The sequence below is a fragment of the Phodopus roborovskii genome, unplaced genomic scaffold (genome assembly GCF_943737965.1).
Source record: "Phodopus roborovskii unplaced genomic scaffold, PHOROB, whole genome shotgun sequence".
Taxonomy (NCBI): domain Eukaryota; kingdom Metazoa; phylum Chordata; class Mammalia; order Rodentia; family Cricetidae; genus Phodopus; species Phodopus roborovskii.
In genome coordinates, this window is record NW_026126563.1 from 13,836,395 (window position 1) to 13,851,905 (window position 15,511).

Genomic DNA, 15,511 nt, shown 5'->3' on the forward strand with positions numbered 1-15,511 from the left:
TATTTCACCCATCTCTGGTTGTTCTTTCTCAGTTTTCTCATTGGACTTCTCTTATTCTGCTCATTCGAAACTTTTTCCTTTTGGGCTTGTGTGTATGTGACTGCTGACAAGTTGGATGATCTGAGTTTGACCCCTAGGACACACGAGCTGTATGTATGCTCACACAAGTATGCCTGTTGTGTGTGTTTCAAAGGTCAAAGAGAAAAGTCATATGTCTCCTTCTATTACTCTCCATTTTATTATTTGAGACAGGGTTTCCCAGTGAAACCAGACTGGTACCCAGTGAGCCACTGGACGCTGCCTGTCCTTGCCCCCTATCCTGAACAGTGACATTACAGCCTGAACAAGCCATTTGGACCAGTACTGCTCCAGGAAGCCACACCCCTAGTTCCTCATTTTAAATCTGGATCATCTTCACAGAGCAATGCCCTTGGGTTCAACTAGCACATATTTCTGCTTACTGTCGTATCTCATTTCCACCTGCTAACTTTCCACTCCGGGCATCTGTCTCATTAGCACCTTTGTGTGGATTCCCATTCATGCTCAGACTATTCCAAACCCAAAATTTCACTTTTCTCTCTTGCCTTCCCTACTCATGCCTAACACCAGTTAATAGATTCTGCCATTTGAAACAAATCTTAAATCATTCCTTCCATTCTCCTTGTCTACACTCTAGCCCAAATCCACTTCTTTTTATTTAAAAAATTAAATGATATTTTTATTAAGAATTTAATAAAATGTGTTTAGAGTATACCACATACACCTCTCATCTTCTTCCAGATCCATCCTGATCTCCAAACCCTCTAGCTAACCATAGCGTCGTCCAGATGGTATGTCCCCCTACCCTGCCTGGTCTCCAGTGTCTTTTTGACAAGCAACATCTCATCCTGTCATTCCTCTGCTCCAATGAATTATTTAAAAAGATGGGACAGTAGGGGCTCTGGAGTTCGATGCACTCAGATTTCAGTCTTAACACCATTAACTTTACAGTTGCGAATATGAGAGGGTTATTTAACTTCTCCATCTTTATCGGCTTAAAAAAAAAAAAAACAAACAAACCAGAGAGAGAGAGAGAGGACAAACACTAGAGCCTATAAGAGCACCATCCCTCCCAGAAGACTGGCTCACAAGGGCACATTCGCATTTTAAATATCCAATCATCTTACTTGTTTTTATTAAAACCTTCCAGCCAGGGCAAATCACCCTCAAGTGTGGGGATTAAATGGAACGACTTTAACGAATGAACTCTTTTAAGAAGACAAGAGTCCTCTGGACGCAAAAGCCTGGTGATGGGAAGCACTTCCGCCTCGCGGTTAAGTGCTTTGAGGAGGAGGCGGGTGCGGGAGGACCCGGAGGGCCTGGCTGGAGATGCTGCGGGAAGCCCTGACCTCCATCGCTCCTTCCGGAGCGCAGCCTGTTACCTTGGCGACAGTCCCTGCCACCCCACCGGGCTCCCCCGACCCTGAAAGTGTGCAGAGCTGGAGCGCAGCGGACGGCTGGCGTCCCGCACAGGGGAGCCGCCCGAGTCCTCCGGCCCGGCCCGCGCCGCTCACCTTGAAGGACATCCTGCACGCGTCCCCGCCGCCGTCCGCCTCTCCCCGCCCTCCCTCGGCCGCCTGCCGCAGAGGGGCCGGGCCGCGCGCTCCCGCGGCCGCTGACTGACAGGGCGGCGCCGGGCCGCGCAGGGGCAGCCGGGTGCGCGCGCGCGCGTGCACTGGACCCCGTCCCGCGCTGACATGCCAGGACTCCCTCCACGCATATCCTACACCACACCCTGTCCACACAGTGATCACACTCACACAGGACGCTCTCCACACTGATATCCTGCACCACACACAGCGTCCACACACAGAGACCATACTCACCCAGGACGCCCTTCACACTCCCTGTCACACTTCACATAAGTTTCAAAGAGTTTTCACATTCACATCTCACGCTTGACAAGCAGCTCCCATACACAAAGATCTCCATACTGTACCAGTGACATCCTCCATGTGTCACGGCACACACCATTCACACAGGTTCTCCACACAGAGTCTGCACCCAGGAAGCCCTCCACACTGATGTCCTACATACACCATATACATAACTCCCCCTCCCTCCACACATTCTGTCCACACATTCAGGTGTGTTAGCTGATGCTCAGCTTTCGTTACGTCACAAATATCATAGTATTTTAAAATGAAGTTTTAGGAAGAATTGCTCCACCATCCCACCAATCTTTCTAATAGCCATTTTTTGTCTTTCTCATTCCTTTTCTCTTTTATTCTTTTCCAAAAATCTGTGGGTGCCTTCCCCAGAAAGAAACCTTTTGATTGCATGAATAGTGAGTTTCCTTTTTGGAGTGGAAAGGCCACTTTATTTTACTTTACTAATATTCTTTTTCAGCCCATACACTGCACACCTGTCCACTCCCTCACACAGACCATTGCTTTTTTGGTGTGGGCTTGGGGTAATTAGCAGTGGAAAGGTCATTTTTAAATAAGTCACTGTGTTCTTAGATGGATTTCATTGGCTTGTTCAGTAAGGCGTCACAGTGAAGTCATATAAGCTGCTGTCACTTTCATCTGAGGTTCCAATAGTGGCCGGTCCACACCCCTTTCCAAGTGGAGGGCACAGTATTTCAGGGTGCCCTCCCAGTCATTTGGATCCTTTTTGTTTGTTTGTTTGATTGGTGGTTGCTTTCTGGAGACAAGGTTTCTCTGTGTAGCCTGTCCTAGAATTTACTCTGTAGACCAGGCTGGCCTTGGACTCAAAGATCCACTTGCTTCTGCCTCTGAGGTGCTAGAATTAAAGGTGTCTGCCACCATGCCTGGCTGTGGTCTGGATTCTTGATATCCTGTAGGAAGATTCTGCCACATTGTTGGTACTGCAGCTTAAATCAGTTCTCAGTATGTTCCCTTTCCTCGTGAGATCAATGGAGAAAGTGTTTGGCAGAGTCCTTCAGAGTCACACCATTCCAGTCAAAGCAGCAAGAGGTGGACAGACAGACAGAGGAGACAGACTTCCAGGTTTCCTGGCAGTTGGTGGTATGTCTGGCACACCTTTGCCGAGGACATGCAGTGGAGTTAATATAAAATCATAAATTTCTAGTGCTTGAAATTTATTATTACACACTATTTATGATAATTTAAAAAAATACAAGTTAGTAATTAGTCATCTCACAACCAAATTTGTGGCCATGTTAGGTATGTTTTCAAGGTCAAACAGAGATATATTTTAGGCAGGTAATCTTTAAACACTTCAGAGACCTACAGAATATGGCATTTAAGATGTTTTAATAGCATAAGGCTTTTCATGACAGTGAGACATATCTGCTCCTGACAGCACCAATTTAGTTAAAAGAAAGGAAGAAAAAAGAAAGAAAGAAAAAAGAAAAAAAGGATGATGGACATTGAAGAACATCCATATGGAGTTTGCTTTCATTGTGATAGAGTTGTGCACTGGGCAAAAAAACTGCCCTTGCCTCCACTGCTGACAGTGTGCTGCCCAAACTGGACAAGCAGGACACAAAATAAAGTGACTTCTTAACTTTGCCAAGGCAAGGTAGGACAGTTTTTCAAAATTCCTGCTTCACAGAAAAGTCCGTTATGGTATTTCCTGTCTGGTTCCACAGATGCCTTGCCCCAAATGAACAGAGATGCTATATCAATTATTAGACTGTTGGCCAGTGGCTAGGGCTTTTTATTGGCTAGCTCTGTCTTAATTGTTAACCCATTTCTATTAATCTATGTATTTCCACATGGTCTTGGCTTACCTGAGAACGCCTGACACATCATCTCTTTCCAGGCTGACGGGACTGTAGCCTGTCTACATTTCCCAGAATCCTCCTCCTCTGGTAGTCCCGCCTATCCCTCCTGCCTGGCCACTAGCCACACAGTGTTCTATTCATCAACCAATAAGAGAAACAGATGCACAGAAGCACAACCCCATCACCTGACAGTTATTCTAGGCCCATGATGGATGCTCCAAAGTTTCAGAGGAACCTGGGGTGCCAGCTGTCTCTGTTGCTTCTGCAGTTTTACCAGTTGCCTGACTCCCAAGTTTTATTTAATACTAGAACAATATAAGTAATCGTGTCAAACACCAGAACTGAAAAGAACCAACTGAGCACAGACTGCTTGTTAGGTTCCTGCTTTCTTTCCTCTGGTTAAGGAGCCGCTTGGAGCTTTTCTGAGTGCTTCCAGGGGCTTCTTGGTTGTGTTCTATTTACATTTGCTTTTTTTTGTCCTTGCCAGACTGTATTGAATGCCCTTTTACATAAGCACATAGGAAACAAACAAACAAACAGACTAAATGGGATGCAGAGGAATTGCAAACAGAAAAAGCTAGTAATATCCATCCAGGAGAGAGGGAGAAGAAAGTGGAGGTGGGTGGCCCAGCATGACTCTATCTCTGCAACAGCGATCAGGGCAAGGAAAACAGGCCCAGGCATACTCCAGTGGCATAAGAAGGGTTCAGCCATTGCAGACAGAACGGAGCTGCTTTCAAACAATGCAAGGCTTTCTCAATGGCAAACACGTCAGTTTAGCAAAACTTGGTTTTGGAACATTTCTTTGTATTAGGCAAGAGACTAACCTCAAAGGAATATTAAGAAAACTCAAAATAGTGCAGTTGAGGTACAGTATCTGTTGGGCTAGCCTCTAGAGCAGTAGTTCTCAACCTCCCTACTGCTGTGACCTTCAGACCCTTTAGGACAGTTCTTCAGCGTGTGGTGACTCCAGTCATAAAACTGCTTCATTGCTATTCCATAAGATCACAGCATCATACATGTGATACATACATACACACACACACACACACACACACACACACACACACACACACACAGAGAGAGAGAGAGAGAGAGAGAGAGAGAGAGAGAGAGAGAGAGAATGGGATGAAGAGAAATTGAAAATACAAAAAAACTAATAATATAGAGCCAGGAGTGAGGGAGAACAGAGAATGGAGATAGGTGGCCCCACCCAGCATAATATATATATATATATATATATATATATATATATATATATATATAATACTTAGACATGGCTTTTTAAAACACCTACACTTTTATCTGAAGCAGGTACTCTCCTGTACCTTTGAGATTTTTAAGTCTCTTTAAGATTTCTTTTTAAGTGTGTGTGTGCATGGGTGTGACCTGTGTAGTTGCCCTTGGAGGCCAGAGAGGGCCTCAGATCTCTGGGACCTTGAGTTTCAGGTCATAAACTACTAGTGTAGGTGCTGGGAACTGAACTTGGGTCCTCTGGAAGAGAGCAGGAAGCATCCTGAGCTTCTGGGCCATCTCTCCAGCCCTCTCTCTTAATCTTAATAAATTCACTGACTGTCCTTTGCTCTCACTCACTCTGAAATTCTTTTCCCTGGTGTTGTCAAGGATGCTCTGTGAAGTCCCTAAAGGGAAGGTAACCCTGGCAGGCTGCTGGTGGCAGTACTGGGCCACACCGCCACTGGTTAGGTCAGAGAGCGCAATACTCTTGAGTAGGATTAGGACTCTCATAAAAGAGAACACAGCAACAAGGTTTCATCCACGATCTAGAGCTAAGTCTTCCTTTGCCAGAAGCTCAGTTTGCTGGCACCTTAATTGTGGACTTCCCACAATCTAAATACAGGTTTGCTTTTTCATAAACCATCTGGTTTATAGTAATTTGCTAAAGCAGTCAAAATATACGAATAATTCCCTTCAAGGCATCAAATCATTACATTTGGTTGTGTGTGGTTACACTGGGTGGTTTATATAAACCAGAAGTTGAAGAAAATGGGACTTGATACTCTTGTCTTAAAGGAAATTAAGAGGTTTTAGCTTGAGTGGGAATCACCTTCCTAACCAAGGAACAGACCCCAGAAAGAACCTAAGGCACACACCAATGCCTGACTATAGGATGCCAAGTCATCATGTGGCCAGAACATTTATATGAACAGGCTCTGTCATGGGTTATGTGGCTCAGTAGCAATCCATCACAGGATGGAAGGGTCAATCTGGGATCAAGTTGGAGCAGGACCTGGGAGCACAAGCCAGCTTGCACAAGCATGTTGCTCTCTACAACTCCACCCATAATCTGTCCTCGGCTTGTGCCTATTGTATAGGGAATCCTTTAGGACAAGGTGGGAAAATTTGGTCTGTAGATCACCTATTAGACTAGAGGAATGAATATATATGCTGAGGCTGGATAATGAACACTTTGTTGTTACTTCTTGAGGGTGGTGGTGAAGGATTGAAGAGCAGAGCTTTGGTTAAAGGTCATCTACTCTGTAGGGAAAGAAAAATGGTCCAAGATCAGGCTATATATGAGTACTGGGGAGAGGACAGTGGCTTGAGTTGTGGTCATATTCCAAGAAAGGGAGTCTAGACACTGGGGAGAAGTGCTTTGGGGCAGTCCCGGTAGTGAGCTTACAGGAGTGGGCATGCAGTGCAGAGATCTTGTACTGCACACTAACACTTAGTGGAAAATACATACCATGAGAAATGAGCCAAACTAGCATAGACAAAGTGATTTAACCAGTAGACACCAACCAACTTCTATCGGGGACCTTCCCAGTGCTGTGGTGGACCTGAGTGATATAGCTCCAGCAGCAATATGAGGGTCATGATTGGTGCAATAGCATGATCCCACTAACCAAGTTTGATAATATAGGTACTATGGACACTAAACATCTAACCTGCACAACGGTACCAGCACCTCCAGTCAAGGATATCACCTGTTCACTGGTTCCATATTGACGATGTTAAATACTTTCCTAGAAAGTAGCAAGCTGTCAATTTATTTTCTCAGGAACAGATATAGATATATCCCTGTTGGGTTTGCTATTCTTGCCTTTGGGGCCTCAGGCGATACTATCATCCAGGGCTAATGGAGAGTTTGCTCAGGTAGCATAGACCCCAGAGCTTATGTCAGATCGAGAGAAACACTGTAGGGATGGAGCAATAGCTCCATTGGTCAAGCAATCACTGTATAAGCAGTGAGCTGAGTTCAATGCCCAGAATTCACATAAAAAAGCTGCTCAGTTCCCTTAACTTTAGTGATGAAATGAGTGACACTCCCTGCCCTTGGAGTTTAAAACACAAGGTAATGAGTCATGGGCTACACATAGCACGAATCTAAGAGAACCATCAGGGACCCACTGGACTGAAAAGTGATGCCAGCCAGAGGAGCCGTGGGTCACTGGAGACGTCTGGATTGTGCTGGAGTGTTTGGTGTTCATCTGGGTGTTTGGCATTACTGTGCAGCTCTCAGCTCTCGCCTTCTAACTGTTGTTTAATCAGAATCTGGGTTAAGAGTTGGAAAGTGCCCTATCACTAATCTGATCCTTGCAAATGAAAGCATCTGTTATGAATGTGTCCAGAGGTCCTCCTAAGTAAGGCTGCCTTCAGCATCCTGCTGAGGCTTCAAAGTCTCCACAGAATGGCATTGTCCTCTAATGCGGTGGGAACCCTGGATGCTCTCCAACAGAAAGTCTCAGCCCCTAGACTTTACCACATTGCTACACTCATAAGGGGCAAAACTCAAGCAGACATGCCCAGCAAGCAGAGTTAGTTTTAAGTTACTTGAGAAGTTACTTCTTGTTTAATTTTGAGTTGAACAAAGATGATTGAAGAGAAGTGGAAGGGGCTGAGTTCTGTCCTGTGGGACAACGGACTGGGAGACTCCATGCTGTGGAATTTCTCTCACAGTTTTATATGGGTGCAAGAATAGAATGTAAACTTAATTTTGTCTGTAGAAAAAAAATAGATCTCATCCTACGGTAGGAATGCAGGACGTAATAGTCATACTGACATGGACTCTGGGGGCCTTTGTTTGATAATTATACATGAATGCACTGAACTGTGTCTTAAAGATAGTGTAAATCTCAAGCGAAGAGAGGAGCCCCTCTGTTAGTGCTGGCCCCTTGGTGGGCTTCCTGCAGCCAGACACATCCAACTCAACCCATGGACTGTGTGAAGGCTGAGGAAAGGTATGAATGTAAACAAAAGTGTAAACTTGCTTAAAACACTGTGTGTTCTTCAAAAAAAAATTTTTTTTAAACATAACCACTGTAACAAGCTTTCTTCTGGGTCTATCTTTGGATCACAAGCCCTCAGATAGCAATATGGAGACTTCTTATTAATTATGAAAGCTTGGCCTTTATCTTAGGATTGTCCCCAACTAGCTCTTATAACTTAAACTTACCTGCTTCTATTAATCTATGTTCTGCCACATGGCTTTTTGTTTGTTTTTTTTTAAATCTCTCCTCCATTCTGTATGTCCGACTTGGTCCGTGTCTCTGCATGCCTAGATTCACCCACCTCTCTCCTACCTAGCTATTGAACATTCATTTCCTTATTAAACCAATCAGAAGGCACCTTGGCAGAGACACATCTTCAGATCATCCCACAACTAAACACTTTTTACTACTTTTGTCTCTTTATCATGTGTTTGGGATGTTATTCGTGTACCATGGCAGGCATGTGGAGATCAAAGAAGAACTTTCAAGAGTCCACCTTATGGGTCCCGGGATCAAATTCAAGTCATCAGGAATGGTGGAAAGGAACCCACCCACTGCGCCATCTTGAAGGTCCTTGGTGTGCACATTAGAGACAGTAAACTCAGTGCTGTATTGTCAAGAGATGATTGAGCACACCTGGCAGCTGGCAGTGGCAAGAAGACAGCATGAGGCTATAGAACCTTGTAAGGGTGACCATGGGACATAATCAAGTTCTTTGTTGCTCCAATGTTAATCCAGCTCTGGTACCTGCTTGCTGAGTAATTTTAAATGAATAAACAAATGCTCACCGGTTATCCATGAAGATGCCCTTTCTCTAATGAGATTTACAGCCTCTAATTTTCAGGTTCCTCTCTCCTTTAGTAGTCATGTGACTACTAATATATGAGGTCACTGGTGGACAACAAAGAAGAATAACCTCCATTTTGGGGGGGGGGGTTGAGACAGGCTTTCTGTCTGTAGCCTTGGCTGTCCTGGAACTCACTCTGTAGATCAGGCTGGCCTCTAACTCACAGAGATCTGCCTGCCTCTGCCTCCTGTGCTGAGATTTAAAATGTGCACACCTAAATATCATCTTATTTCTGTGTGACAGTTCCTGCCTGGGAAACAGCTATCATGGCTTCACAAGGAGCAGAACCCTTTGCCTTTAGCTCTCAACAACAGTTAACACTGTGGGACAGGAGGAGGGGACCGGAACTGCTGAGGGGTGGATATGGGGGCTCTGGAACTCTTAGGCAGAACAGCAGCATTCAGCAGCATTTTAGACATCCGCCCTGGCTACTCTTCCTTCTCAACGAGGTGAAGACTGAGCTCAACTCAGACACAGCCATTTATAGCAGCACAACTGACTTCAGTGTCCTTCATGAGAATGTAGCTGAGGAGACAACCATAAGCAAACAGCGGGAGGGTGTAGGTGAGAAACCCCAGAGATTTCTTTGGGTTGAACAACATCAGCAAAGCTCATGGGGCTTTACTGATACCTTCTAGATGTTTCTAGAGAGAAAGGCCATGAGTGTGGGAACTAACGCATCCCCATACTTCTGTCTCTACACTCTGGATAACCACCAACCATTGTCTTCCACTAATGATTTTACATATACAGGCAAGGCTATGTCTTATTTATTTTACTTAAATAATGTTTTCCAGGCTCATTCGTGTTGCTCCATTTTTTTTTTATTTGCTGAATAATAAACCATTGTGTGAATACGTGTTTGCATTTACACTCACTACATCTTTGTTAATCCATCCATGAGCCAGCACTTAGTTCGAAGGAGACTGGGACTTAAAGACGACTTCCCTAAGTTACAGGAAACGATGCTAGGAGACAGGAAGCTTGTGCTTTAATTCACACTTGGGACTTCACAGCCCATGGGTTTTATAATCACGCTGCAGGGTAGAAGCTTGGTCAATGGGGCGAGAGAAAGCTCTCACCTAAAAACACTCCTTCATCTAACCTGCACCATACCCTTGTCCTCATTTTCTACTTCAGGCAAGACACATGAAGCACACAGGGCCTGGATGACTGCATAAAACCACACAGGACTGAGGCAACACGACAATTTATAGGGCTAGGGCGTAACACTGGAGAAAACTCAGAAGCAAGATTGTGCCAAGGCTGAAGTGCTGAAGCCAACCACAGCTGTAGTTCACACCATCCCCTCAGTGTAAAATGGGGCTGCAGAAAGTTTTATTTCAGTGACAAGGATTGAACTCAGGGCCTTGGTCCTGCTAGGAAATGCTTTCCTGCTGAACAGAAAGTGACGCAGACAAGAAGCTTCCAGGAGTCTGGCTTGTAGTACTAAATGTATGGTGTGGGTGTCGCCCGAAATAACCCAGTGATACATTTGTTCTTCATATGAATGAGTCATGGGTTTAGTTCTGCCAAGTGTCATTAAAGCCTCTGTCTACCATGTCTCTGTCTACCGTGTCTCTGTGTAGAGACAGCTGAATTAGTATATGCTATGGTAAAGTAGGAGAAACAGGGTTAACTTTAGTGAACTTGTCATTTCTTTTGAGTTGTCTAGACCTGGGTTCAGTTACTCATCCTGAGTCAAGGGAGCTGGTCGGGCTGTTTCGTGCTCTTAAAAAAACGATCACAAAACTCAAGTTTTGAAATATTTGTCATATCTACAGGTGAGTGACTAGTAATGGTTAAATTAGATATTATTTACCATGTACTAGCCAATCATTCACAGATGGTTTTAACTGCCTGGGCTGTTCCCACGCTGCCTGAGTCCTGAAGGTGGAAGGTCATTTACTGAGGTCACTTAGATTAGTGTGTCTTTAATTCCCCAGGGAGAAAAACCAAAAACAGAAGTTCCAAGTTGCTGGTGGCCAATATTTTATAACACATGACATACAATTGGTCATGAGAAAAATGATGACACAGTTGGATGGCATAGCAACATCCAACTGCCAAGAGTGTGTACAGCTGGGCTTTGCAATGTTGTCATTGTAACAGCTGCATTGCCGTATTCAGTCATAGCCTGGCACAGTTTGACAGGCCATGGATGGGACTTATTTACACGAGGTAGGGCTGCATTGAACCTATGACCATAACTGAAAATCTAGATTCTCTTCTGGCTTGCTGCCCTGTGTCTTGCTTATTGTGTTAGTGGCGTTTTCATTCAAACTCACCTCCCTTGCTCAGTGCGAATGCAATGGAGAAGTGCTCCCTTCGCAGACCAACAGAGCATCAAAAGATTGGAAATGGGAGCCACAGAGGTGCGCAGCAAGAAGCGAGATGCCCAAGGGCTGCCTTGGAAGGAAGAACATCTTCAGAGACAAGCCACGATCTCAAAAGATTGCTGTGAACGCTGGCCTCACCCTGGAGAAGTTGCAGAAGAAGCTAAAGAAGTCTGTTTCTGTTTTTGAAGCACTGTTCTTTCTGGCACTGCTCTTCATGGCTTGGCAGAAAGCGCTGCCCTGAGAAGAGTTTTTGAGAAGTTTTTTTTTTTTGTTTTTTAAAGTTGGAATGGAATTAATGGAACATTTAGACAAGAGCAAAACACAGGGCATGAGACCCAAGAGATCAAATTTTCCTTTTCCCTAGACACTCACCCAGAAACGAAGGCCAGAGAAGCACAGAGAAATAATGACAGAGAAACTTAATTTTATCTTTTCACATGCACTGGATGCAAAAAGTTATAAATGTAAAACACCAAGGTCCTAGATTGTCAGTTTCCCAGAAGAGTCTGCAAGGAAAATCTTCCAGATTTAGAACTTGGACACTTAAGAACAAAAGCTACAATGGCAGCAGGGGATTTGGGTCAATTCATGTTGGTGGTTAGGAAAAAGATAAGATCCATGCATCTGGGTTATCTATGATGCATCTAAATCTCCATCAGAACCAGTGGCTCTCAGGGCTGGGGAGACGGTTTAGTCGTTAAAATGTTGCGATGGGTTAAAGTGTTGTGAGGGCATGAGTATCCCCGGAACCGTCCTAAATGCTCCTAACTCAGTGATCTGGGATGGCATGAGTTGGGGAGTCTGCTGCTGTGGTCAAGGTCTCTCCCACAGGTTGGACTCCACCACAGCTAGCGTGCACCTCACACATCCAGGGCCTCTCTTGGCTCACCTTCTTTCTCCAGAGGCATTTAGGCTTCCACTTTGGGGTCTGAGTTCCAAAAGGGAGAGTTTCTAGAAGACAAGAGATTCTTAAACGTTGTTGGCAGTTAGGAAGAGTAACACAGGGATATAAATTCCAAGAGGCACTGCTCACTGGAGGCCAACAATGCAATCCTTTCACCCCCCCCCACCTACCCCACCCTGCGAATTCCTTTCTCTCTTCCTATCTTTGGAAGACTCCAGTATTTAACTAACTAGTTAAATGTTTGGCCATGGATCAAGCCTTTTACACATGAGATTCTGGGGGCACTTCAGATACAAACTGTAGTATGGTCTCTTTATATGGGCCTGTTTGAAAGATTCTTACCAAAATTCCTGCCTTCAAAATGATGTATTTTAGACCCAGAAACAAGTATAGAGTGTGAGATGGCAAGTAGCTTCACCCTGTTGGTGCAGGGGGAGTCTTATCCTTAAACCCGGAGTGACCAAAAAGGGGAAAGATTAGAGCAAGATTGTTTTAGAAGCTATTTTCTAGTTTCCACTTCAAATCTTTGCCAGGTTAGTTACTGACATCTTGTCAAGAGGAGGCAGTTTCTATTCCTTAACATCTCCAGTAAACCTGAACAAGACGAACTTCTTGTTTTCGTTCATCTTCACAATGAGAATAATGGCTTCCACCCACTTGCTTAGCAGGGTAGCTCTAGGCTGATAGGAAGAGCTGCGATTGGAAAGAAGAGGTGCTATTGCATAGGCGTAGGCTTTCTTTTCTCTTAGAAATGCTGCTTGCAGTAACACACACCAAGGGTGGGAAAAGGGAGCCTCTCCTAACAGCAAATGTATAAAATTACCTGTTCTGCCCAAGCACATATTTTGAACAAAGGCTGAACTCCAGTGTGTGAAGCAAGGGCTGGAAGGAAACTCATGTTATTGGAATGTGAGTTCTTCACAGGGATTTTGGCAGAACTGCCAGGGAGTGCCCTAGCGAGAGGCACCGCTGTCAACATTCCAATCAAAGCTGGGATCTGCCTGCCACGAATAAGAACATGGGGTCCAACCAGGCCAAGAATTCCACTCTGTGTGCTTAGCGCTGAGGATTCCAAGATTAGAAGGCTCTGGTTTCTCATAGGTCACAGGTCAAGTGAGTGTCTCTGCTTCATAAGGAACACTTAGATCAGAGCCCTGGAGCAGAGAAGCCCACACTTGAGAGCGACTGGAGGGGGTGATGGGTTCTGGGCACTGTTTGGTGGTGACAAGGACTTGAGTTAAGTCCTTGGCTTCCACATCCATATCGATAAAGAAGAATGATGCTGGATTTGTGCATCCTGATGTCCAGTACCTAAGGGAAGTCCCCAGTCTTGAAAACGGCCAGCAACAGCACTGCTTTTCTTTAGAGTATGGTCACACAAGACAAGGGATGCCCACCTTCTTCATTTGATCAGGAATGATTTTGCCTCAGCGTGGTTATAGCAACCAGTTCATGCTAATGGAGAGTAGGCACTTGCAGTTAAGCAGATCCAAGCAAGCACTTGGAAAAATGTTTGCTAAGAAATCCACTTGGTGAAATTCTCTCAAAACATGTTATAGGAGAAGAGCAAAACTTCCTGCTTTTTCAAAATTAGATCTTGGTTTGCATACAGAGAAATGTATTGGATTGTGACTTTTCTTGCTGGTCCCTGTATTACACACACACACACACACACACACACACACACACACACACACACACTTAAAGGTAGATTCTGCATCTGAGCCAAAACATGACACTTGTCTTTCTGATTCTGGGTTGTCATTAACATAATACACAGGTCCACCTTGTTTGCTGAGAATTCCATAACTTCATTCATTTTCACAATTAGGTAAAATTCACTGCGCATATCTACATGGTTCTTTGTCTACCATCTATTGACAGACTCCCGTCCTGGCTCCATATCTTGGTTGTTATGCATGATGCAACAATGAGTGTGGATGTAGATCCCAGGAATGCTGTACGGCACTGGATCACAGAGCAATTGATTTCTATTGTGTTTGCATCAGCTTCCGTTTCTATGAGCAGTGCATTGGTTTTCCTGTTTCCTGTTTCTCCACAGGCTCAACAATATTTGTTGTTGCTTGATTCTCTGTGTGGAGGGGTAGTGCTCAGGTCAGAGTCAACCGCAGGTACCATTCTTCAGGAATCAGCCACGTTAATCTGGGGAACACTAGCCAGAAAGTCAGAGACCAGCCTGCTTCCCCCACCAGTGCTGGAATTGCAAGTGCATGCCATCGTGCTTGGCTTGTTTTACCTGGGTTCTGGGGGGTCAAACTCAGTCCTCATACTTGTAAACACAAACACTTCACTGGCTGAGCCTTTTCCTCAGCCATATTTTCTTGATCATGGCCATTTTGGCTGAACTGAGATGGACCATCTAAGTCATAATTTCATCCCCTGGCAGCTAGAGGTGTTGAAAATCTTGTCAAATATCTATTGGCCATTTGCATTTCTTCCTTTGAGAGAGCTGTCTTTTCAGCTCATTTGGCCATTTATTCAATTGATAGCATTCTTCAGGTGTTTGGATTTTAGATTTTTGGTTTTTTTTAATAGCTTCTAGATATCAGTTCCCTATCTTCTATGGCAACTGTGCTTTGCAGAAACTTTTTGCTGATCTTGAAGTATCTTTCTCTTTGGAGGACATGGATTGTCTTGCTAGGGATGGAACCCAGAGCATGTGAGGCAAAATCCTACCACTGAGCTACATCTTCAGGCTCAGAGGTGCTGTAATTTTGTGCAAGCCCACTTGTCAATTCTTGAGCCTTTGCTGTTCATTTCAACAAGTCCTCACTGTGTCTGCGTCTCAACATGCTTTGCCTGTTTTCCTCTATTACTTTCAGAATTCCAGCTTTTATTTTTATTTATTTATTTATTTATTTATTTATTTATTTATTTAGGACTGGTTGTCTTTGAATTGATTTTGTGCAAGGTGAGAGAGATGGATCTGGTTTCATTCTTTTACATTAGATATTCAGTTTCCTGGGCACTATTAGGTGAAAAGTCTGTCTTTTACCTAATGTGTGCCTTGACACTCCTATCAAAGGTTAGGTAACTGTAGTTGTGGGGGCTTATTTCTGGGTCCCCTACTCTATTTCATTTCTCTATGTACCTATAGTATGTTCTTTTTTGTTTTTTGTTTTTGTTTTTTTGTGACACAGTTTCAATATGCAACCCAGCCTGACCTTGAAGTCAATGATTCCCCCAAGTGCTGGGATTGTGTACCTATACCGCTCAATTGCAATACTTTCTTTTTTATTTTTATTATTATTTTTTTATTTTACTTGTCGATCCCAGTTCCCTTTCCCTCCCTCCCTCTTACCCTCTCTACACCCTCACGTGCACCCTGACAACCCTCCCCTCCCATCCCCCACTCCCATTCCACCTGTAGAGCTATGCTACCCAGCTGGGGTCATGTAAATCCGTTAAGTCATTTGAAGT

At 44.3% G+C, this 15,511-nt stretch overlaps 1 protein-coding gene across 1 annotated transcript in view; it reads right to left on the bottom strand.

Annotated features, from left to right (window-relative positions):
- The window catches only part of Ankrd29 (ankyrin repeat domain 29), a 35,723-nt gene extending 34,094 nt beyond the window's left edge, over positions 1-1,629 (bottom strand). The window contains exon 1 of the mRNA XM_051202099.1: positions 1,554-1,629. Coding sequence (XP_051058056.1) covers positions 1,554-1,565 — 12 coding nt within the window. The 5' untranslated portion in view covers positions 1,566-1,629. The remainder of the gene's footprint in view (positions 1-1,553) is intronic.
- Positions 1,630-15,511: the final 13,882 nt, after the last annotated feature.